Consider the following 24,151-nt stretch of genomic DNA (forward strand, 5'->3'; position numbering starts at 1 on the left):
ATTGGACGGTCTACATATAAAGAGAAAATTATGTTACCTCAGAGGATTGTGGTGGATTTCCAAACGGGCGATCGATTTTTACATGCCAAGGGTTCCGACCAGAATTCAGATCACCTAAGGTAACAGAGTATTTAGGTTTAGATCTTGATCGTCCGATCGTAATATGCACGAATTTTAAAGGAACCTGAGAATTTCACCTCAGTCGAATTGATCCCGATTCGGATCGGACGGTCCCAATATAAACCGAAATATTCTGTTACCTCAGACTAATGAATTAGAAAATTTTTTGTGTTTAGATCCAGACCGTTTGATCATAATCTGCACGAATATTAAAGGGCCTCGTGCATTCCATATGTAAATAGATATAATCTTGTGATAAAAAAAAGAAGATATAATCTGTTACCTGAGAATATGATTTGGGGGTGGATTTCCAAACGGGCTCCAGGTTTTCAAAAAATCAAACGGTTTAGATTAAGTTTTGAGTTTGGATCGGACCGTCCGATTTTCTCTGGCACGATATTAAAGGACCCTGCAGTTTATCTCATGCTGGATTAGTCCGATTTTGATTGAACGGTCCAGATTGAAACCAGAAGAATGGGAGGATAGCTCTGGTATCCATCGGACCCAAAAGTTGGTCGAAAGTCCATCAAACCTACACTTTTCTCTATTAACAAAAGTTTTAGTAAATCAAATGTTAATGGATCATTTTTTATCTAAGAGACCACACCACACATTCTAAGAGACCACACCACACCACACATCAAACTCAAGTCTTAATTGAAGCCCTACTTCCTAATAGACCACACCACACATTCTAAGAGACCAAGAGACTAAGACTGTGCTCCGGTATCGAAGGGAAAATCTCATTAAAGAGAAAGAAGAGAACGGGATAACGGGGGGAGCCTACCCTCGAAACAGTAAAATTTACATCTCAAATCAGGGTTGACAGATTTCGCCAAAATTTGTTTTATCTCTCCCCTCCGAACAGTGTGCGCTCCCTCTTTGATTCTCCTCTTCTGGAGCAAGTAAGTTGATCTGGACTGACCAAATTTCAGGAGTTTTCACCTCTGCATAGGAAATTTGCCGTTCCTTCCCTCTGCCTCCCTTCATCTGGAGCACGTCCTAAGAGAGGGATATGAACCCCCATTATGATTTTAAAATGAAAACTATATTTCCTAGCTTGCATTACACATCATGGCATATCATGTTATATTGGCATTTGATGACAAAGACATCACATCACATCATAAGACTTTTTCTCTAGTATTTAGTTTAAGAAAAACCCTAAATTCTGGAATGTTGAGGTGTTCTAGACACATACTCTTTTGTGGTAATTAACAACGGAAGCTTGCGCTCATCAGAAGATAAAACGTTTTGAAGAATTAATAAACTCTCTTGTTGACTGATAAGTAAGCATCGATCGAGGGTGAACTAGGGAGTCTCTTTATTTGTTTCTTTTCTTCGAATGAGAAATGTTGTGTCAAAAAGTCGCCAACAGTTTCCTTGAAGTAACCGTGTATTGTTATATACACACTTATTATGATCGTGTATAAGTTTCGCCATTTCCTTTTTCAAAAGTGCCAAATTAAAGTTGTGTCCGCAAGTCATATCGCAACATGTATGCTCCCCAACCATGAAATGTTGCTTATTGTAATTAACTAAAAAATGATTCCATGCAAATACTCGTAATATAGAAACATATATACATGCATCAATAAGGTTTTTCCATGGTTATTTGAATCCATCTTCCTTAATTATTCACTTGGTTAATTCTATTGCCCAAGTACTAGCAGATATATAGTTTCCCTTAAATCCTGAGAATCCAGCAGCTTTTGCTAAGGACTTAAATTCTTGTTCGGTTCTCTCTTTGCCGCCTGGGTTATTCGCCAACATGATGAGGCCCACATGGGCTACACATCGCGCTATATGCGATGAATCAGGATTCATAGGAACAATGGCATCGAGGACAATGACTTTCCCGATGTCTGGCAACGCCTTGTGGCAATTCTTCAATATTTTCAGGCAGTGCTCGTCACTCCAGTCATGTAGAATCCACTGCAGTTTCAGTGATTTCAATGCATTTGCAAAAGATTCCACAGAAATGTTGATTTGAGAATTTTAATTTTCTTGTTGTTCCATGTAATTATTAATATATAACTTCAGTTCAATATATAATTGTACATATTATCAATATATAGTATATAAAACTGCAGATAGGTTACTAACTTTCATCATAATAACATCTCCTGTTGGCACACTCTCAAACATGTCACCACCAATGTGCTCCACTCCTAATTAAATCAAATTCCATAAAAACAGATCAATTATTTATTTGGTAAAACAGCTAAACACAAATATCAGTGCATATTTTTCTTTTCAGCTTAGATTTCATGAGAATTATACTTTTTTAATAAACCCAGAAAGAAAGGAAATATTATTTTTTTCTTTTGCCATTTTTTTTAAAGAGAGAAAGAGAGGGGATGTCGAACTTGGTAATTGCGGTGCCTGAGCAATAACATGGGGGAGATCGAAGTTAATTCCTTTAATCTTTGAATACTTGGTGGTGATCATGCTCAAAGTGGCACCAGTTCCACCACCAACATCTACAAGTGTGTTTATGTCATCAAATCCTTGGTATATTTCCAAGAAATGTTTGGTGAAGATGATAGAATGGCTTTTCATCGCCTCATTGAAAAGCCGGTTTACGCGTGGAACCTTTGCATTGTACTCGAATGCAGTCATATTGCCGTGTGCCTTGTTAAATGGAATGCCACCTTCCAAAACTGTGTCCTTAATATAGTACCTGCCATTTGTAATATTCCGGGCACAAATTTAATACCAAATTAATTAAATAATAAAGATTACTCGCCTACAATAATGTGCCATTTGTAAAATAAAAATATTTGAACTTTTCGATACGTTATCACATACTTGTTTACCAGTACATAAAATTGAAAGGATGCTGATGGACAAATGGTTTAGCTCAGCATCTTAGTTAAGAAAATTGGAAAAGGATGGCTTAAGAACAACACCTTAAAATATATTATAGCTTCCTATGATGAATTAATCAACCCTTAATTACAGATTCGGTATATCTCTTTCTCATCTTCAATTAATTATTTATTCATGTGACAATGAGAATGGCAGCAAAATTAAAATTGAAAATCCAGAATCTTAACAATCTACATGTATGCATACCAGCTTTCCATAAGGACCTTGTCATGGTTCAGCAATAAAAGAGGAGCAATGGAGAAGCCATCCTCATTCTTTGTCAAAAACTTGCACACTGGAGCTGGGCCGTACCGCCTGGTCACCGTTTTGTCGTCGTCAGATATATCTACGGCACATTTAACAACATCGTATGATGCGAGAACTCTTAGCATCCTGTCCAGCATTGCTGCAGCCTTTAATACAGTATGCATGAATTAAAAAAATAGATTGTTCTAGACAGAATATTTCACGGAAACAATCATCAAATAATTTAAGAAAAAAGCAGGGACATAATTGTATATGGTTAACTTAAATTATGATCCAAATAGGAAAATAACTGATCTATTGTGTATCTTGGCTCGTGGGTACCAGGTTTATTCGTGCCAATATAATTTTCATTCGAGCAACCCAAATTAAGCACATAGGCCCTCTTAATATTTCCTTTTTCCATGGGAGGTTACCAATTACCTTATGGGTCAAGGTACATGGAGTCCGCAATGAACCAAGTTCAGGTCAGACATGACCCTTTCTAAAATAATAATTAGATATGAACAAATTGGAGCTAGCCTGTTTGGGAATATTGTTTACAAACCATAAATAAAAAATATATATTTTACCAAACCAACTTGATTGTTTTGGTTTTTACAAAATCATAAAAACTGAGATGTCATTTCGATCTGAAATGTTTTTTTTTCGGGACTGAAATGCCATTTCAGTCTGAGGTGTTTTCACAAGTTTTGCCATCATTTTTTTTTATCGAAATATGTGAAAATGGCTCGGATCAAAATGACATCGTGGTCCAAAAAAAAAAAACATTTCTGGCTAAAATGACATCTCGGTTCTTATGATTTTTGTAAAAACTAAAACAATCAAATTGGTTTGATAAATTTTTATTTTTTATTTATGGTTTCTAGAAAAAATTTCCTGCTTGGGGTATGGGTTTCCACTTTATAATTTAAGTGTGCTTTTGATCCCAGGAGGCCCATAGTAAAAAGTAACTGAAATTCACATCACAAGTATATAATTATAATCATCCATAATTCACAAGATATGAAATGTTATTTTTAACCATGCTCTGTCGACCATAATAATTATATCATTGAAAACTTGAGTATCATCTAAAAATTTCAGTTTGAGTATAAGACTTAAACCTATATAAGTATAAATATTTGATATGTTAGATATAAATACTTGATATACAATGATTAAATACTTGCTATTTGATATTTTTTGGAATACAATAAAAAGTTTAAAATTAATGAATTTGTTAAAATTCTACAATAGCTAGTCATACTTTTGATACAGAGCATTTATGAAAGTTTCCAATTCAAATAAAGCAACTATAGTGCCAGCTGTACAATCTCCATAAAGAGTTATTAATACATATGTTCAGTGTTTTGAAAGACTTTGTACATTAAGTATAAATACTTGATATATTAGATATTAACAGTGGCATACATAATTAAGTATAAACATTTGCTCGCGACAACTATATATTCACAAACAACCTTCTAAAATATAGTCATCAAATGTAGTTACATCGATGTCGTCCCATGACTTTGAATTTATAAATAACATAAGTAGCTACATGAAAAGTAATCCATTTTTTTAGTTCTTAATTTAAAGAAAAGGGAAAATTTCTAGTGTACCTATCAAAAATTTCAAAATAGCCAATTTTCCTATCAAAATATTGAAATTTCTTATTTCCCCATTCTAAATTAAAATTCTTTCTTATTTCCCATGTGTTGATTAAATTTGAAATTTTAAGCTAAATTTATAGTTTAATTTTATTTTAAAGTTGAAAGGTCCATTTTACCCCCTTCTAAAACTGTTCCTTTCTTCTTAACCCATGATTGCTCTGAATAAAAATACGAAATTGGGACAACTTTTTCTTTTATTACTTGGCATAATCATTAGCTATATTTCTTAATTAACGGTTTTTTAAGCCGGCATCAAATGAAAATGCAAAGCAAGGCGGTGAGAAATTGCTCGACGAGGAGGGGGGAGATTATATATCTTCATGATAAAATACCAAATGGGAAACAAACACGGAAAAATACATGGAAGAGTTGGGAATTAAGAGACAAAAGTGAATCGAGTCAAAGAGCATACGGATATCTTTTACCAAAAAACTGAGGTTGGAGATAGAATCAAATTGTAAATTTACAGAGAAGAAGGAGATGGAACTGGACGAACCGCAATTCCCCACTTCGAAACAGAAAAATGGTGAAGCACTATATATGCAGAGCTCCAGACGACGTACAACGACCCTTTAGTCTCTTAGGTTCCTGGTTTAGTTCAGATTGGATTCTCCCTTTGAGTTGTGAGACGAGACCAATAAACTGGACGAAGCATGAGCGAGCCTATAAAACTAGAAACTATAAAAGAAAATGGAATGACTAATGCATTTTATTTTGTTGTGGCAGGAGCTGGTAGATTTGAATGAATAATTTTTTTAAGTTGATTTCTTCTTCCTTGATGATATATCTGTAGGAGCATGATTGAGTTCATTATATATATCGCACTCAAGTCGTATAAAAGAATCTAACTTTCTTTATTTACATAAAATGGAGTATTGATTTTGGGAGACTTATTTTCTCGTCAAACAAGCTCTTAACTGTTGCATATGCGCTGCAATTTGATTAAGAATATAAAACTGAAGATAGATGCACTTCTTTTGATATTGTACAAGACACCTACTTCAAAAACGAAACTGGTTGGTCCAAGGTTTTCAAGCTCCAGCAGTGCCTTGAGTACCAACAGAGGAAACTGGTTTTCAATAAAAGATGGGGTAAAGGGGAAAAAAGATCTCAGTTTTAGAAGAAGGGTAAAATGGACATTTCAATTTTAAAATAAAATTAAACTATAAATTTAGCTTAAAATTTCAAATTTAATCAACACATGGGGAAATAAGAAAGGATTTCAACTTAGAATGGGAAAATAAAAAATTTCAATGTTTTGATGGGGATATTGGCTATTTTGAAAATTTTGATAGGTACACTATAAATTTTCCCTTAAAAAAATATCAATAGTATTTGGAGTGAGGATTTGGTAATACCATAGTGACAAATGAATTATTCGGGTTCGGTTCGGCGAGATCAAAAATTTGTGATTCGGGTATAATTCGGGTATAATTCGGAAATGATTCGGAATTATCCGGATCAGAAATCTCAGTTCTGCAAAGGAGCAAAAAAATAAAAAACCAAAAAAATAATTGTTCTTGGAAAAATTCAGGAAAAATTCGTGAATAATTCGTGAATAATTCGTAAAATTCGGGAAAAGTTCGTAAAATTCGGGAATTATTCGGGTTTAATTCGGTCAAAGTTCGGTCAAAGTTCGGTCAACCGAATAATTCGGTGTTCGGTTCGGCATCACCCCAAAAAAGAATTAAACGGGTATAATTCGGGTACCTTGTCACTATGGATAATACGTATATACAACTGATCGACTTTGGTTATGAATCCAATTTTATATTTTTATAGTTTAAATAATCGATCCAAATCGTTAAACATGATCTTCATATGAAAATATACTTTAGACAAAATTTTAATTTAAAAAAAATTTATACCATTTTTTTAGATAAGCAGAAAGTGACTGATTTTGAAAGGTTCAGAATTTCATATCTAAGTAATTTTCTATCTGGTAAAACTTCATCTAAGGTTTCTTCCGCGCGTTATGTTGTTTCATCCTTTCTCGCATTAGATTAAAAAATGAATACTAAAAATCTGTCTTAAACAAACATGAACCAAATTAATTAAGCGGAAGTCTCTTGAAATATTATATAAATGTGTTCTTTATTTTTTATCAACGAATATTACTAATCAGAATGCAAATATATATAAATATATATATACTCACCTGAGGATTGTCAGTATTCAAATGGTTTACAACATCAGTTGCAGTCATGACGGGTTTGCCCGAGGGACCGCCGCAACCCGCAACAAGGATATCTAGAAGGTCTAGCTCCACGGCGGCCTTGAGCGTCATAGGGAGGATGCAGGAGCTGGTGAGCTGCAATGCATAGAGGCACACTTCCTCGTCAACCTGAACCTTCTGAGGTGCCTCAACAATGTCGATAGAACCCATTTCTTATTTGTCAATGAATCTAATAAGATGAAAGCGAGGTGAAGAGACAGGAGAGCGTAATAGGGTTTATATAGTTATATATCCGTGGAAATGGAACGGGTACAATTACGTAATATAATTTTTTGCAGAGTAGAGTTAAAATGCACTATTGGTTTTGTGCTCCAATCATACTCCACGTCTCTATCTCTGTTTATAAAGTTCAAACAGTCGATCCGAACCGTTCATCTTGTCCTACATATTAAAATGTGCTTAGAGACCAAATTTTATATTTTTTGGAATTTTTTTACTATTTATTTAGATAGGTACAAAATCACTGCATCTGAACCATCAAAAAACAGTGATTTTGTACCCATCTAAAAAAGTAGTAAAAAAATTTCAAAAAATATAAAATTTGGTCTCTAAGCACATTTGTTCTAAAAAAAAATCGCATTTTCATAACACTTCATTTGAGAGCTATCTTCAACACTTGGATCAATGCTTAATAAATATCTTCTTTCATAGCACACGTTCAATATTCTGTTATTTTTTTCATTATTATTGAAAGCTGCCTAATTAGTTTTCAATGTTGGCTTGAGTTAGGACGTTGCCATTTTCAAACTTTGCTTTATTTTCATGTTTGTTTTTATTCGGGACTTTAATTACCATCTCCAATGTTTATTCTTGTTTTGACTTTATTTGGAAAATTTTCAAAGATAGTTTTAAGTGATCAAGAAAAGTCTGATCAAATATTTTAAAATAAAAAGATCTAGCTCAGTTTCACTACAGATTGAGCACATGGGACATGTACGTACGATGAGATCTGTATTGAGAGGTGTATTCAGAATTTTCATTAGAGAAGTAAGAAAATAATAAATTAGATTTAAATAGCTAATTGATTTCAAATTCATCAATTAACACTAGTGGAGAACCAGACATTAATATTGGTCAAATATGGGCATTAAGAACTAATCGAGGCGTTACTAATAGTTACACTAATTAAGAACAGTCATTTGGGCCAATACTAAAAGACACTATTAGTATCGATTAATAAGTTCCAGCCAATACTAAAAGAACTATTAGTATCGGCTCTTTAATAAAAGGCCGATACTATTAAAGAGTGGCTTCTGGAACAAACAACATGGCTTCCGATGTTCAAAACCCAAACAGTCGATCCAAGCCGTTAGATTTTTAATTTATATTAAAATGTGCTTGGAGACCAAATTTTATATTTTTTGGAATTTTTTTAGTATGGTTTGAAAATCGTTGGTTTTATTAAATTTCTACATCATTGCAAAACAGTGATTTTCAAACCATCTTAATAAATTGTAAATTTTTTTTCAAACAATGTAAAGTTTGGTCTCCAAGCACATTTTAATATAGATTGAACATCTAAAAATTTGGATCTACTGTTGTGACTTTGAAAATCAGAAAACCGAATCGTTTATTTTGGAGGCTAGGAAAAAACGTTTTGAGCTTATCCAACCTATATATATATATAGAGAGAGATGGGCTACGGTGAGTTGCGAAGTAAAGCGCGTTTTTACTTCACGCAATATCTTCATTTTCAAAGTTCAAAACGTCGATCCGAACCATTAGATGTGATATCCATATTGAAATATGCTTGGAACCTAAATTTTACATTTTTTGAATTTTTTTTACTATTTATTAATCCACTTTGAAAATCTGAAAATTCGGATGAACAGTAAGAAACAGTAAAAATTTCTGGACCACTGGATCGGCAATTTTCAAAGTGGCTTAATAAATAGTAAAAAAATTCCAAAAAATGTAAAATTTGGTCTCCAAGCACATTTCAATATGGAGAACAAGATGAACGGTTCGGATCGACATTTTGAACTTTAAAATCGCAAAATATGAGTGTGAAGTAAAATAGTCGCTTTACTTCGCAACTCACCGTAGCTCATATATATATATATATATATATGTATAAAGTGACTAATATGCATTCGGTAGCATATGGGCCGAAGTGCTACCGGTCCAAATTTGAAATTTCAAAATCTAAAAAGTCGAGCTGAACCGTTAGATGTGATCTCTATATTGAAATGTGCTTGGAGACCAAATTTTACATTTTTCTAAATTTTTTTACTATTTATTAAGCCACTTTGAAAATCGCTGATCCAACGATGGCTTCTGATTTTACTGTTTTGTTAAGCCACCGTTGGATCATCAATTTTCAAAGTGGCTTAATAAATAGTAAAAAAAAAATCGGAAAAACGTAAAATTTGGTCTCCAAGCACATTTAATATAGAGATCACATCTAACGGTTCAGATCGACTTTTTGGATTTTGAAATTTCAAATTTAGGCCGGTAGTACTTCGGCCCATATGTTACCGAATGCATATTTGTCACTCTCTCTCTCTCTCTCTCTCTATATATATATATATATGAGGAGGGTTCCAATGCCTCATTTTTTTCATACCTCATCATACCTCATATTTTATATCTTCATTTTCTTCATATTCAAAGTCTAAATTGTCGATCCGAACCGTTCAACATGATATCCATACTAAAATATGGTTAGGGATGAAATTTTATATTTTTTGAAATTTTTTTGCTATTTTTTAAGATGGGTAGAAAATCACAGTTTTTTTAACGGTTCAAAAACAGTGATTTTGTATCTATCTTAAAAAATAGCAAAAAAATTCCAAAAAATATAAAATTTCATCTCCATGCATATTTTAGTATAAATATTTTGTTGAACGGTTCAGATCGACAATTTGGACTTTGAAAACAAAAATATAAAATATGAGGTATGATGAGGTATGAAAAAAATGAGGCATTGGAACCCTCATATATATATATATATATATATATATATATATATAGATATAGATATAGATATAGATATAGATACCGATCAACTTTGTCCTTCCCTGGAAATTTTTTTGCCCCCCTCTGAATGTTTGATTTGTAATTCGGGTTAAATTTAGAGTTAAAATCAAAATAAATTTCTTGAATTACGATTGGTAATTAAAATTTTAAGTTAAAACATTAGAAATTATAAGTCAGAGTATTGTTTCTTTATCGAGTACCCAATTAGTTAATGGGTTTAAATCCGATAAGCTATTTAAACCTGATTCGATATTTTTTTGCCTCCCCTGACGAAAATCCTGGCTCCGCCCTTGATTTGTTCCTGAGGTCCCGTGCAACTAAGTCATTTTTCATTTTTCAAAGTTCAAAAAGTCGATCCAAACTGTTAGATATGTTCTCTATATTAAAATGTGCTTGGAGACTAAATTTTACATTTTTTTATTTTTTACTATTTATTAAGCCACATTAAAAAACGTTGATCCAATGGTCCAATCAGGTTTTATTGTTGGTTAAGTCAGCATTGGATCTGCGATTTTCAAAGTGGCCTAAGTAAATAGTAAAAAAAAATCTAAAAAATATAAAATTTGGTCTCCAAGCATATTTTAATATAGAGATCACATCTAACGGTTTGGATTGACTTTTTGGATTTTAAAAATTGAAAAACGACTTAGTTGCACAGGACCTCAAAAACAATCGATTTGATATTAGCAATATATATATATATAGAGAGAGAGAGATGGGCTATGGTGCATTGCAATGCATGGAGGGGTTTGTGCATTGGACCATAAATCTAAAATTCAAAATTCAAATGACCGATCCAAACCGTTCATCTTGTTCTCCATATTAATATGTGCTTGGAGACCAAATTTTACATTTTTATGAATTTTTTTACTATTTATTAAGTATTTTACAAAATTGTTGATCCAACGGTGGCTGCTGATTTTACTGTTTTGTTAAGCCACCGTTGGATCAATAATTTTGTACAATACTGAATAAATAGTAACAAAATTCAGAAAAATATAAAATTTGGTCTCCAAGCACATATTAATATGGAGAACAAGATGAACGGTTTGGATCGGTTATTTGGATTTTGAATTTTAGATTTATGGTCCAATGCACAAACCCCTTCATGCATTGCAATGCACCATAGCCCATCTCTCTCTCTCTCTCTCTCTCTCTATATATATATATATATATATATATATATATATGATGTGTTGTTTGCAATACAAGCAATAAATCCTAATTTACGCTCAATTCGGTTGCAAATGTACAACCTTGTCGAGTAGTACTTAGGGATCGTCTCCACAGGGACAAGTTGGAATATCAAAGTCTAACCTAACAATTTAATTTAGTAAAAGAAAGTAAAAAGGTTTTTGTTTGTTGAAAGGTTGGTTTGATTGCGATTAAACTGAATTAAACTAAAGTCTTTAAAGTAAAATCTGATTTTTAACAAGTATGAGAAATTAGGGTTTCTTAGGGTTCCTATCCACTAGTGTTACGACTAATTGGTTTGTAGATTCTGTTCTTATATTTATGAAGGCACAGTTGGATGTTGTAGGTACAAAGTGATATCTCTATATTAATACCATCTTTAAATTAGAATAAACATCACCTCTCGGTACTTGGCTACTCTAATCTAAAGTCATTAAGTTCTTACTGTCCCAATTGATCTAGAAAACTATCTTTCACCTCTCGGTACTTGGCACAATTTTTTAAATTATTAGGTAAAGCCCGTATAAGACAAGCATCACCTCTCGGTACTTAGCCTATCAAATACCCTATTCTTAATGGTCTGGACCTAATATTCAATTTCTCAATTGCAAATACCAAATCCTAAGATTTCATGCGATTTCGATTAAGTCTTCACAATCAATAAAAATAAAGAATAGATCATAACAAAGAACAAGAACATATGAAACAAAACCAATTAAATCATAACAAAAGTTTCAAGTACAACCCTAATCAACCTTAGAAAAGCCTTTAGCCAGTCATGGCTAAAACACAAATGAAATCAAAAGAGTAAAAGAGTTCCAAAGAAAAGAAAATAATAAAACCGGTTGATCAATGGTGTTCTCTCCTCCCTTCTTCTCTCTTCCTTGCTTTTCCTTGTTCAAAACCAGAAATTCTCTCTCTTTGTCGCGCAGAAAATTGTAAACTCATTTCGGGCCGCAATGGATTTGGTTGCGGGCCGCAATGAAAGTGCAGGAAACTGTAAAAGTCATTTCGGGCCGCAATAGATTTGGTTGCGGGCCGCAATGAAAGTGCAGGAATGAAGGGGCTCTGACTTGTTTGGTTGCGGGCCGCAATAGGTTCATTTCGGGCCGCAATGAGTGTTGACAGTTGCTCCAATCTTCATGCTGACTCACCCGTTTTGCTTCGTTAAGCTCCAAACACTTGATTACCTGTAAAATAAACATAACTAGGGCAGCAACTTGAACTTTTGGACATTTCTAATGTAATTAAACCTAATTTAATCAGAACTTGGCTTAATTTACATATCAAACCCTAGGTTTCAATAGATACAATTTCGGCTTATGAATATATATAGAGTACGGCTAACGCGCTTCCTCTAGTATATTAACAATATGCTTCCGGTCTCTAAAATCTATCAAATCTACTTCAAATGACAAATCTAAACCGATCAAACCAATGTCCTTAACGAGAGCTTCGTTTCCATATAAAAAAATTAAGTTTCGAATTTATTTACTATCAAATCAAACGGTCAAAAGATGAAGGATTTTATGCGCATTTTAATGCACTATTTTGGTCATTTTTTTGACCACTTGACTTGATAGTAAATAAATTCCAAACTTAAATTTTTTTATATGGAAACGAAGCTCTCGTTAAGGACATTGGTTTGAACAGTTTAGATTTGTCATTTGAAGCCGATTCGATAGATTTTAGAGACCGGAAGCATATTGTTAATATACTAGAGGAAGCGCGTTAGCCGTACTATATATATATATAGAGCTAGGCTACGGTGAGTTGCAAAGTAAAGCGACTATTTTACTTCACGCTCATATTTTGCGATTTTAAAGTTCAAAATGTTGATCCGAACCGTTCATCTTGTTCTTCATATTGAAATGTGCTTGGAGACCAAATTTTACATTTTTTGGAATTTTTTTTACTATTTATTAAGCAATTTTGAAAGTCGCTGATCTGATGGTCCAGAAAATTTTACTGTTCACAGCAAAACAGCAATTTTAAAAAATGCTTAATAAATAGTAAAAAAATTCCAAAAAATGTAAAATTTGGTCTCCAAGCACATTTCAATATGGATTAAATATCTAACGGTTCGGATCGGTAATTTGGAGTTTCAAAATAAAAATACAGCGTGAAGTAGAAACGTTTTTTACTTCGCAACTCACCGTAGACTACCTCTATATATATATATATATATAGAGAGAGAGAGAGAGAGAGAGAGAATGGCTAATATCAAAACGTTTGCACCAACCCTTCCGTGCAACCGAGTGAGTTTCCGATTTTTAAAGTCCAAATGATAAATCTGAACCGTTAGATATGTTCTACATATTCAAATCTACTTGGAGACCAAATTTTACATTTTTTGGAATTTTTTTACTATTTATGAAGCCACTTTGAAAATCGCTGATCCAACGGTGGCTTCTGATTTTACTGTTCCAAACAGCCACCGTTGGATCAGCGATTTTCAAAGTGGCTTAATAAATAGTAAAAAAATTCCAAAAAATGTAAAATTTGGTCTCCAAGTAGATTTGAATATGTAGAACACATCTAATGGTTCAGATTTATCATTTGGACTTTAAAAATCGGAAACTCACTCGGTTGCACGGGAGGGTTGGTGCAAACGTTTTGATTTTAGCCACTCTCTCTATATATATATAAATATATAATTTTTTTTAATTATCTTATATAAAAATGGTAAGATAACTGAAAAATATCGTTATCCTTATTCGTATCAGATAAGTTAAGAAGAAAAAAGTTTAGACTTATCCGTGTTTTTGAATACAATAAAGGATTAAGTAAACGGGTAAAAGGGTTCCATTGACACCCTATCTAAGATGAAGCATAAATTTTTAATTATATTTAATTTCAAAATATTTTTATAATATTTTTATAAATTAAAAAAATAGGAATATATCTTTACAAAAAAAAAAAATAGTCAAGAGGTGACACTATCAGTCCTGGCTAGATACATTGTGACTCTGGAAAAACTACTAGTCTTTGTTACTACTTTTGAAATCAATCAATTTCTGCAGCCTATATGCGTACATAATTCACTTAATTTGCTACTATAGTCTCTTTGGTTTTCACAATTTCTACGGCGTTGTTGTAGTTGAACTGAGACTGAGATAGACAGTGTATAATCTTAGCATATTAATGATATTTCAGATTGAATTAAAATATAATTAGTAGTATAGATTAGCTAGTAATTATTAACATATTAAGTCCGAACAAAGCGAATTTGTTTGAACAAGTTGTTAATTACGAACCATTTCCGAACCGATGTCGTGAGCACGAGTTATCATGCCAATAAACAGATAGTTCTATTTTCGAACTGATGTCGTGAGCACAAGTTATCATGCCAATAAACAGACAGTTCTATTTCCGAACCGATGTAGTGAGCACAAGTTATCATGCCAATAAAAAAGATAGTTTTATTTCCGAATCAATGTCGTGAACACAAAAGTTATATGTCTACACACAGAACAAGATGTAGAAAAAAAAATATATTTTAAAAAAATATTAATTTTCCTTTCTATTCTATTTCATTCTCTTCTGCTTTTCATCTCTAATCTCTTCATTTACTCTCCATCCAAACATGTTCTGAAAAAAATCGCATTTTCATAACACTTAGATCAATGCTTAATAAATATCTTCTTTCATAGCACACGTTCAATATATATATATATATTTTTCATTATTATTGAAAGCTGCTTAATTAGTTTTCAATGTTTGCTTGAGTTAGGACGTTGCCATTTTCAAACTTTGCTTTATTTTGAAGTTTGTTTTATTCGGGACGTTACCATCGCCAATGTCAATTCTTGTTTTGACTATATTTGGAAAATTTTCAAAGATACTTTTAAGTGATCAACAAAAGTCTGGTCAAATATTTGAAAATCAAAAGATAATCTAGCTCAGTTTGATCACCACGACAGATTGAGCACATGGGACATGTACGATGAGATCATATGCATTTAGAGGTGTATTCGGAATTTTCATTAGAGAAGCAAGAAAATAATAAATTAGATTTAAATAGTTAATTGATTTCAAATTCATTAATTAACACTAGTGGAGAACCAGACATTAGTATCGGTCAAATATGGGCATTAAGAACGGACCTTGGGTGACACTAATTGAAGTGTTACTAATAGTTACACTAATTAAGAACGGTCATTTTGGCCGATACTAAAAGTCACTATTAGTATCGGTTAATAAGTTCCAGCCGATACTAAAAGAACTATTAGTATCGAATCTTTAATAAAAGACGATACTAATACTATTAAGAATAACTGTTTAATAAATAGCTGAAACTAATTCCTTTATTATCCGATTCTTCATATTATTAAGAATGGCTCTTTGAGTGATCAATACTAGATATTTTTTATTTTAAAAAAATAAATTTTAATATTTAACCAGCTACCATATATTTTTGTTGGCCTATATATAAAATAAGCAGTCTGATATAATTAAAGATATCAAATAACACATCATATATTCACTAATCAGCTAATGCATCAAATATCTACTATAGATACAAAATTAACATTCTCATAGATATCATATCCTTAGCATGGTTCTGAAAATCAGATTCAGAATCGGAATCGGTTCGTTGACTATGGAATCGTAATCTGGTGAATTGGTAGGAATCGGCCGAGTTAACTCGGAAACTCGAATTTTTCTTAAAAAATAGGAAATAAATTGTGAAAAAATAATTTGTACAAAGTACTGTTAAGGTCACTTGTTCACTCATAAAAAACGAAAATAGAGAGAATATAAAAAAATAAAAGAATTCAACAAAGAAAAAGGAAATAGTTAAGAAAAAAAATCAGAAAACAATGAATAAATGGACGTGACCATTAACAAAAGAAAATGGAGAGGTCAAAAGGAGAAAAAAAGTTTGAATTGGATGGAAGTTGGAACCAGCAGGCAGGAAACGGACAAAAGGAAAGAAGAAAGGGGGCTGAGAGCATGATTTTTTTTCCTCTCTCATTTAATCCGACAAGTGGATCCCATCCCAATCAGCCAATCAACACCTGCGCACTTCTTAGCCTCTCACATCTGTTACAGGGGTCCCATGGTTCATCCTAGAGGTGTACGTGCACCATGCCCATTTGCAACTGAAGACCCTCTCTTCTTCATCAGAAAACCACTTGAAAATTAGAAAAAAATGGGAAATATTGAAATCCAACTTCACCAAGAATCAAGTAGGTGAGAATCGGTCCAGGTAGAAGAGAATCGGCTCAACTCGGACTAAAACTCGGTTGCCTCGGACCAAAAAATGGATAACTTCACTGCTGCTGCTGCAACAACATCTGCAAAATTGAAGATGGGCCGTTTATATATATATATATAGAGAGAGAGATGGGCTATGGTGCATTGCAATGTATGAACCCTCTTATGCATTGCACTATAAATTATGGATTTAAATTCCAAAGGACCGATCCGAACCGTTCATCTTGTTCTTCATATTAATATGTGCTTGGGGACCAAATTTTACATTTTTTGGAATATTTTTACTATTTATTAAGTAATTTTGAAAGTTGCTGATCTGATGGTTCAGAAAATTTTACTGTTTTTTACTGTTCACAGCAAAACAGCAATTTTCAAAAATGCTTAATAAATAGTAAAAAAATGTAAAATTTGGTCTCCAAGCACATTTCAATATGGATTAAACATCTAACGGTTCAGATCGGTCGTTTGGACTTTAAATCCGTGATTATAGTGCAATGCATAATGGGGTTCATGCATTGCAATGCACCATAGCCCATCTCTCTCTCTCTCTCTCTCTATATATATATGTCATCAGCAGGAGAAATTCAAGTACTTTTCTTGATCTAGTTTATGCTTCGTGGTTGGGACATAAGTCAATAATTATGGAGCAACATGTATATATACTTTTGTAATTTTCCTGTTGGTATATTAGTTAATACAATAGTTCAATGAAAGGAAAACAATAATAAATATAGATTTCGGACAATTATTTGTGAAGCCTCAAGTATCAACCAAGCTTTTAAATTTACTTACAATTGATTTTTCCTAATCTATCACATAATTTTAAATTTACTTACTTTTCTTTCCTTAATATGAGAAAGGATGACTTCAAGCTTTTCACCAAAGTCATAAAAAAGATAGAAAGAAAACATAACAAAATAACTTGCATGCACCATATTTCTTAATATTTTAATGGATATATACCAACACAAATAATGACAATAATATTTCCAATATATTAGCATGTCCTAATTATGGTAATAAGTTCCAAATTCTAAAATATTCGGTGAAGTCTAAAGTTTCTGAGTTAAATTTTAATACGAGGATAATTAGAAGTAATATTTACTTACCATACACATAATGTAATATATCAAAATGTTGAAACTTTCAAGAAACAAAAAATAATATTTTTTGTGAATAATTCGATTATGAGTCGAACAATTCATGAATAATTAGGGTAACATTTGTTTAATTCGTTGATTCATTAAGAAAGACGTTAAAAAAAAGAAAAATATATATAATATATATTACAAATTGAATTAACCTTATTGACAGATACTAGCATAAACCACTTGTTGGTTTCTAACTTTCTATGCAATAATATTTTTTAATCTGTTTGTTATGAGCTAGCTATACTTTTTTTTTCAGTACCAATTGTTGGATTTGAATTGGGCTGTTTCCGAAATAGTGAATTTAAATGTATTTGAGTTTTGTCTGGTTTTAACACGAGACAAGAATTCCAATGTTTGGGCTTATAATTGCTACTATAGTACTAAACACAAATATTGTCACATGCTGCATACAAATATTTGGGGCATTTTGGGCTCTTAACTGAAGAAGCCCACTATAGATACCATACATGATCACGATATGTCTCTTCAACGACTGTACCGTTCACAACCGCTACGAAGTACAAGTTCGGTTCACCTTTCTTGTTGTATTCATCCACAGCAAACCTGAAATTGGATATCAGCTCGTATAAGTTCATATATATCATGTACAATTTTTAGGCATGAAAGAGAGAAATATGCATGCCTAATGCCTACTCTCCAACTTTTCGAACATCTTCGTTACCGAAGAGACTTATAGGATAAACTTGACCAGGGTAGGCGCTTAAGGTAGAAGCACCAACAAGTACAAGAAATAACACAAGGGCAAGAGAACTTTGTGAGGCCAATGCCATGACGTAGTAAATTTCTTTGCCTTAATTTTCTGATCTTGTATGGTGTTGGAGGACACATGTACAGTGATCTGTTTATAAATTAAGGTCAATTACTTGTTCAATTAAGAAAGATTCGGTTGATTAATTAATGTCAGGTGCTATCTAGCCAGCTGGCTCATAATTAAATTAAGTTTAAAACCTTGGATCTCACCAAGATGTTGGGAACTACGTATGTCATAATTAAAGATTAAAACCTTACATAACTTTAACTTACTCCTCTTGTGTTAATATCAATAGAATTTGGGACTTGAACCCATGCACGTTGAGTAGAACTAATGAAGTGGGTGGTGGTATGTAAATCGTAACTAATGAAGCATTCCCGCTAACAACGTTTCTTGACACGAGAGCGTTTTTCTTCAATGATATAACAGTGCTTGTGTGTTATCAAAATATTTCCGAAGTAATCATGAGTTTAATTGAGTACAATATTGGAAAAAAAATAATTAGTCTTACAAATCGTACATGATATTCCCTATACCGAGATTTCTATAATTTTTATGAAGTCAAACAAGAGGCACCAATAATTATTATTTTTTTTTAAAAGTTGAAGAATCTCTTGCATAATCACACCATTTGATCAATGAGTTCAATAAAGATAATTATGACACATTAATACTGGACGGCACTTCACATGCAAAGCTGCTTTAATTCCCAAGACACCCCTGTTGGTATGACCATAATGCCCTCGGCAATTAGCTAATTGTCTGACATAATCCCTATTTCTGGGTTCACTTTATTTAAAAAAATATATATATATTTCACAATAGATAAGTATCACATTTTTAGTATATGAACGGTTATGATTTGATTTTGATTTTTTATTTTTGGTGATATTATGGGAGCAAACTCATAAATTTTTCATACATCCAAATTTATATTTATCTTCCGCATATATAAAGAGAATCCACTGTTTTTTTTTTTTTTTTTTGCGGAATTACAAAATTATTTCATCTACTTAATTCTAATGATTTTAATTAATTTGAAACGACCAAAATTTATCTTTGAATATCACGTCAAAAGTAATAAAACTCTAAATATGTTATGAATATATGATTAATGTGGATGTCCATAACTTCCAATATTCATTCTCCACTATCCCACAAATATTGGAATTCATTCTCCACTTTTCATTCAAAATTTGTGACCTATAAATGGAGCCTTTGTAATCTTGTGTTGTATACATATGAGAAATGTAAGAATAAAGAGATTGTCATTTTTTATGTGTTCTCTATCTTGCTTATTATTCTTTATCTTTATTTTATAACACGTTATTAGCACGAGAGTTCTATTAGTTGAAGATTCGAGGTAACTTTGATATCTTTAATTTAAATTGCTAAATGTAATAAGTTATATATTAATTTATGTACATTTAATTTAAGATATTTAGTTTGGTTCATATAATTTTATATGAAGTACAATTTTCTTTTATTCTTCCGGAAGAAGATTTAAAGAAATCTTCCTGAAGATGATATATTTGATATAGAAAATTAATCTAAGAAGATTTTAAGAAATATTTTTGAAGAAGATCATTTATTTGATATAGAAAAATTGATGTTTTGTACACACTTGCACCAACTGATCATTTTACATCTTCAAGAAAGTAAAATGATTTTTAAATCTGAGATTTTAGGAAAGTAAAATACAATGACATTACACAACTATTGAATCTTGCATTTTAAACCCAAGTAGCAAGGCGGTAGAAAGAACACAAAACAACGACAGCAACCAGAAAACATGCATAAAACGGACACAAGCAAAAGCCCTAGAAACACTACTAATTAACCATATCAATAATGACTAGTAAATATTTTGGCATCTAAAGTTCATTTCCGGTAGAAAGTTTCAAGCGTGAATACTATATGGAATGAATTTGACCAGGGTGGGCTTGCAATCGAATCCTCCAAAATCTGAGCAAGATACAAGGCAGCTCGAGTATCGGATGGGGACGAGCAATTTGCAGCTTTCAACTCTAGATGCCATACCTGACTATGAAATGTCTCTCCAACGACTGTACCGTTCACAACCGCTATGAAGTACAAGTGCGGTTCACCTTTCTTGTTGTATTCATCCACAGCAAACCTGAAATTGGTTGTCAGCTCGTATAAGTTCATATATTATATATATATATCATGTACAATATATAGGTATGAAAGAGAGAAATATGCATGCGTACTCTCCAACTTTTCGAACATTTTCGTTACTGACGAAGGGACCTAGAGGAGAAACTTCACCAGGGTAGGCGGTCAAGGGGCAAGCACCAACAAGTACAAGAAACAAAACAAGAGCAAGAGAACTTTGTGAGGCCAATGCCATGACGTAGTGAATTTCTTTGCCTTAATTTACTTATCTTGTATGGTCTTGGAGGACATGAATAGTGATCTGTTTATAAAGGGAAATTCTAGGGGTGGAAACGGATCGGATAATATCCATCTGTATAAGGATCTGTATTCAAAAATTAGATACGGATATTCAATATCTTAATATCCATGCAGATACGGATACATATATAATTTTGAATTTTAATTATCCATATCTGAATAGTAATATATATACTATATATTTTAATATGAGCTGGGCTACGGTGAGTTGCGAAGTAAAGCGACTATTTTACTTCACGCTCATATTTTGTGATTTTAAAGTTTAAAATGTCGATCCGAACCGTTCATCTTGTTCTACATATTGAAATGTGCTTGGAGACCAAATTTTACATTTTTTGGAATTTTTTTACTATTTATTAAGCAATTTTGAAAGTCGCTGATCTGATGGTCCAGAAAATTTTACTGTTTTTCACTATTCACAGCAAAACAGCAGTTTTAAAAAATGCTTAATAAATAGTAAAAAAATTCCAAAAAATATTAAATTTGGTCTCCAAGCACATTTCAATATGGATTAAATATCTAATGGTTCGGATCGGTCATTTGGACTTTCAAAATAAAAATACGACGTGAAGTAGAAACGCGTTTTACTTCGCAACTCACCGTAGCCTATCTCTTTTAATATATATATTATATGTATATATCTATGAATATCCGAGATCAATCCGTATCTGTACCTATCCGTCTAATATCCAATCTGTATCTATATCTGTATCTAAAAAAAAAAGCGGATATGGATATGGTTTTACCACTATGCAATCCATATCCGGTCCGTTTGCACAAAATTCAGATTTGACTAATAACTTGGCAATTACGCTTCAATTAAGAAAGTTTAGTTAATTAATTATTGCTAGGTGCTAATCTAGCCATTTGGCTCATAATTAAAGTACTTTAAAACCTTGGATCTCACCAAGATGTTGGGAACTTCGTATATCATTTTAAATATGAATATTTGACTTACTAAAACCTCGAGTAGAGTACATAACTTTAACTTACTCCTCACGTGTTAATATCAATAGAATTTGGGAGTTGACCCACGTTGAGTAGAACTAATTAAGTTGTTCGCTCATCAAGCTGGCCTTGGTGACCTTTACCCCCAAATAGGGGTGTCAATGGCACCCTTTTATTCATTTACCCGACTCGTACCGTATTCGATAAGACGGGTATGAGTAAGATTTTTTTTTCGTAAACTTATTGGGTATTGGTACGGGTAAAGGTTTTTTTTTTTTCCGTTATCAAAACGGGTAAGAGTACGAGTAAAGCTTATTTCGTACCTGTTATCCGATCGGGTAATTATATATAAAAAAATTATGTATATTATATATCTTAATGAGTATTAAATTATTATCCATCCCCAACAGTCCAAGTGGCAACTACTCTTGATCTTGGAAAATAAAATTTATTAAATTTTCTAACTAGAACAATTGACCATTTATGTAACAGTGTCAAACATAATTCACCATTAAAGCACTTGAATAATTGACCATCTTGCTTTTATTTTCATGCCATATTTTTTTTATTAAAGAACAAAGATATTTGTGTTTCAATAAAAAAAATAATTTAGTTGGAATTAATTTTCATATTAGTAATGTGATTATATATGCGACAAATAAATGTGTCTTAGTGTTTTATTTAATAAATAATAAAAAATTTATTATACAAGTATTAACCATTATTTACTTGCTACCGTTTCGTTATCCGACAACTACAATGGGTAAGAGTAGGGTACGGGTAAGGCAATTTGTAACGGGTAAGGGTAGGGTACGGGTAAGGATAATTTGTGATGGATACGAGCAGTGGCGGAACCAGAAATTATCGGTAGGTGGGGCCTAACTAGTTTCTCTCAGAATATCGGTAGGGGGGCCTAACTAGTTTCTCTCAATCGCGTGCCCTCTTTGGAAGTGCGCATGACTCCTTACTCCTTACCATCGATTTTAATAAAACTAAAATATTAAAGAATAAAAGGCTGACTTCCAATCAGATTCGAATTCCATTTTGCTATCAATACTTTTTAATGTATTCATTTGTTTGTTGAGACCCACCAGAAAGGCTTTTAATGCATTCATTCGTAATGTTTCACATAAAGATGCATTCATTTTCTTACCTTAACGAGACATTTGAAGCCGTGATTCCTACATACTATATTTGGGCTTCCATCTTTCAAGTCTAAATACACCGACTAATGTTATGGGCCAAGGGGGGGCCAGGGCCCAGGCTGGCCCAGGCCTTGGTTCCGCCCCTGGATACGAGTATGGAAATGCTTCCATGTACCCGACCCTTACTGTACCCGTTGACACCCCTAACCCCAAAATGTAACGAATTGAATTTAAATGATAAATCCAAACTCAATGATGTTTTTTGCAAAATATTTAAATAGTGTTTATCGCGTTATAGCAGAACGGCTAAAAATACGATGTTATTTCCGATAAATAATTTACTGGATTGGGCAGTTCCATAAATAATCCGAAATCGTGTATAGATTTAGAAAATTGATATTTTTTTTTGTATAATAGTAAAAATTACGGTACATTACAATAAGACAAATTTATTTAGTGGATACAGTGCAACCTGATTCTTATATCTACAATATAAAGATTTTAATCCCGGATGTGACATTTATTTTGGGATATTTTAAAATCTAGCACAAATATAATAGAATTAGGGTTTAGGATTGTGCTTGTTGTAAATTAGTGTAATTCGAACTTATAGAAAATAAAAATTGGAATAAATAAAAATGTTGGAGAAATTAAAAGTTTTTCTTCTATTTTAAAACGCTGTTGTCAATATATAACAGTGCTTAATTGTGTTATGAAAATGTTAATTTCCATAGTCATGAGTGTAATTGATTTTTTTGTTTTGCAATACTATTTATAGTACAATATAGAAAAAAAATAGTCTTGCAAATCGTGCATGATATTCCCTATAACCAGATTTCTATAATTTTTATGAAGTCAAACAAGAGGCACCAATAAAAAAAGTTAAAGAATCCCTTGCAGATCACACCCTTTGATTTATGAGTTCAATAACAGTTGGTATGACCATAATGCCCTCGGCAATTATTTTATAGTTAAGTATTATACTTTTATTATATGAACGGTTATGATTTTTTATTTTTGGTGCGACGATTATGGGAGCAAACTCATAAATTTTTCATACATCAAAATTAAAACATACTTGCGGAAGATTTATATATCTCTTCCGCATATATAAAGATAATTCTTTTGTGAAATTACAAATATATTTCTTCTACTTAATT

General features: G+C 32.3%; 1 protein-coding gene across 1 annotated transcript; it reads right to left on the bottom strand.

Annotated features, from left to right (window-relative positions):
• Window positions 1-1,681: 1,681 nt before the first annotated feature.
• LOC144546324 (flavone O-methyltransferase 1-like) lies at window positions 1,682-7,333 on the bottom strand. The gene is made up of 5 exons (XM_078294872.1): window positions 7,069-7,333; window positions 3,199-3,404; window positions 2,490-2,803; window positions 2,227-2,291; window positions 1,682-2,055 (listed from the first exon to the last, which is right to left on the bottom strand). Exons 1-5 carry the CDS (start codon window positions 7,294-7,296, stop codon window positions 1,759-1,761), a joined length of 1,110 nt encoding a protein of 369 aa, XP_078150998.1. The 5' UTR covers window positions 7,297-7,333; the 3' UTR covers window positions 1,682-1,758.
• Between the last annotated feature and the right edge of the window lie 16,818 nt (window positions 7,334-24,151).

Source organism: Carex rostrata, chromosome 29 (assembly GCF_964058835.1).
Source record: "Carex rostrata chromosome 29, lpCarRost1.2, whole genome shotgun sequence".
Classification (NCBI taxonomy): domain Eukaryota; kingdom Viridiplantae; phylum Streptophyta; class Magnoliopsida; order Poales; family Cyperaceae; genus Carex; species Carex rostrata.